The 2,754-nt window shown below is 38.1% G+C and overlaps 1 protein-coding gene across 2 annotated transcripts in view; it reads right to left on the bottom strand.

The window, feature by feature from the left end:
* Positions 1–2,754, bottom strand: part of LOC106461879 (T-box transcription factor TBX20-like) — a 66,444-nt gene that overhangs the window by 49,835 nt on the left and 13,855 nt on the right. For both annotated transcript variants that reach the window (XM_013921744.2, XM_022388959.1), the window contains exon 2: positions 602–986. In XM_013921744.2, coding sequence (XP_013777198.2) covers positions 602–986 — 385 coding nt within the window. The remainder of the gene's footprint in view (positions 1–601; positions 987–2,754) is intronic.

Genomic DNA, 2,754 nt, shown 5'->3' on the forward strand with positions numbered 1-2,754 from the left:
TAGGGGGGGGCAACATCAGTGCATATGTTTAGTAGTAGCCTTCATGTTAGCCTTTAGATTTACTTCAGTGCCTCTAGGGGGGCAACATCAGTGCAGATGTTTAGTAGTTGCCTTCATGTTAGCCTTCAGATTTACTGCTGTGCCTTTGGGGGGGGCAACATCAGTGCAAATGTTTAGTAGTTGCTTTCATGTTAGCCTTCAGATTTACTGCTGTGCCTCTAGGGGAGCAACATCAGTGCAGATGTTTAGTAGTTGCCTTCATGGGGGACATACACCACAGTATAGCTTCCTATACAAAGAGGCCTGGCATGGCCAGGTGGTTAGGGAGCTCAACTCGCAGTCTTAGGGTCGCGGGTTCGAATCTCCGTCTCACCAAACATGCTCGCCCCTTCAGCCGTGGGGGCGTTGTAATGTGACGGTCAATCCCACTATTCACTGGTAAAAGAGTAGCTCAAGAGTTGGCGGTGGGTGGTGATGAGTAGCTGCCTTTGCTCTAGTATTTCACTGAATTAGGAACAGCTAGCGCAGATAGCTCTCGTGTAGCTTTGCGCGAAACTAAAAAACAAACAAACCAAACCTATACAAAGAAAGTGTTACCCACCTCCCTGATTTGGTGATAATCATCTCGGTCCCTAACTCGTGGAACTTTTCCCATAAGTCCTTTGTCTCCAGATACGCATCGGCTCGCTTGAGTTCTTCACAGTTACACCTGGGAAGAACCTGTGGATTCTCCTGCTTCACTTTTCCGCTGTTGTGACAGGCTTGGTCGTTCTTATCGCCGGAGATCCCGGAACTACTGGGTTCATCTTCCCTTTTGATGTGCTCTGTGTTGATCGAAATGTCCTCGTCACTAATGTCTGCAACCTTAGCATCCTCTTCCTCTAAAGTAAAGTCATCGGAAATCGGTCCCTTTGTTACTGAGCACGTGGAACTTGACACTACCTCTATCAGCTGACCTGGACTGGTGGTTCTCACCACCAGTTTTTCTGAAAACACAAAATATTTGTCAATTAATTAACGAAAAGTTTTCGTCCGGCGCAAGACACATTATGTCAGAGGTTCCCAAACTTTCTGAGCACAAGAACCCCCCCATCTATCCAAAAATATCCCGCATTGTGATCGAAACCTTGCATCGAATGAATCTATAAATACTATGAATACTTTAACAGTATTGTTCATTTTGTATATTTGATAAGACCCCCTTGAAATTTTCCTATGGCTTTCTGTGGGGTCCGCGGTCCCCATTTCGGAGAACCCCTGCAGTAATTATTTCATTCAATATACCTATCAGTGTTTTGCTGAAGGATTCAAGATTTGCAGGGTTTTAACTTAGTAAGTAAAACAAAAACATAATAAAAGTGCGTAGTCTTAGGATTGAGTTCATATATTAAGTCAGAAATATAATTTGCTAAAGGTGATGATTTGAAATCGGTATTTAGTTATATGATCTGTTCTTCTTCATCTTTGAATATGGTTAAATATTGAAATACTACTTTTATTTTTCGAGTGATGGCGCTTAACAAAGATAGAAACCAAAGTTAACTATTTAAAGTAAGACCACCTTGAAATTAATAGTTGATAAATATAGCGAAGAATTGCGTGTTTTAGTTACCGTATCCGAAACTAAATCGCACAGATTCATTTGTCACTAGGTTTAACACGTGTACTTCCCAAACGTGCGTATAGGTCAAAAGTTAACAAAAGCAACTGCTACCAGGTGTGTATTGTGTTCAAGTATGAGCTCTGCAGAGGCGGAACAGTTCGTTTTATGTCTATATTTGTAAGTATGATTGGCGGAATGAAAACGTAACTAGGAAAACAATAGAGTTGTAGAATAGTGTAATAGACATTAATTGTAGAACATATATTACTTCAGAGCAGAAAACCAGAAACGAACAGCTGTATATCAAAACGAGATTCTTACAGGCAACTGTTGAACACATTTTAGTAAGTAAAACGTTGATATTATTAACTCCAATAAGGCTTATAGACAACGACAGAAACCCCCGGAAAAAATTCAAGAATAGAGTGACGAACGACTTCATTGTGTTATCAAACGCTTTGCAGATGTTATCATCCAAACATTCTATACATTCAGAACTGTATATAGGTTCCCTATCTCTAGATTCCAAATATATTTTTATATGCATCTTGTTTACAAGAAAACTAATCACCAAAAGGTGAAATTTGTAATGTTATTTATAAACAAATACGAATTGTTAACATCAGTAAATTACTTTCTTTATTGAAGAAACAAAATATTGAGGCTTCACATTTTAAGTCACTAAATATATATCATTGTCAGATCAGCTTCAACGTTTGCAGAATTTTGTATTTGAAGCGTTTGTAAAAGTATCTGATAAATATTAGCCAGTTGTCGAAAGTGTTAAATAGTAGAATAATCTTGATTAATGTTAAGCCTCTTTATTTGCTTTTTAAAGTCGTTTTAGGTTACAATGTAGATTTTTTCTCCAGGTTTTACTCACCATTGAATGGAACCAGAAATGTTACCTCAAAGCCTAACGATTATATCTTAATAATCAAGTATGAAATAAGAGAAGTCCATGATTACCTCTTAAAACCTTAATAAGAAATAGGAGAAGTCCATGATTACCTCTTAAAACCACAATAAGAAATAGAAGTCCATGATTACCTCTTAAAACCTCAATAAGAAATAGGGGAAGTCCATGATTACCTCTTAAAACCTCAATAAGAAATCGGAGAAGTCCATGATTACCTCTTAAAACCTCAATA

Source organism: Limulus polyphemus, unplaced genomic scaffold (genome assembly GCF_000517525.1).
Source record: "Limulus polyphemus unplaced genomic scaffold, Limulus_polyphemus-2.1.2 Scaffold1051, whole genome shotgun sequence".
Classification (NCBI taxonomy): Eukaryota; Metazoa; Arthropoda; class Merostomata; order Xiphosura; family Limulidae; genus Limulus; species Limulus polyphemus.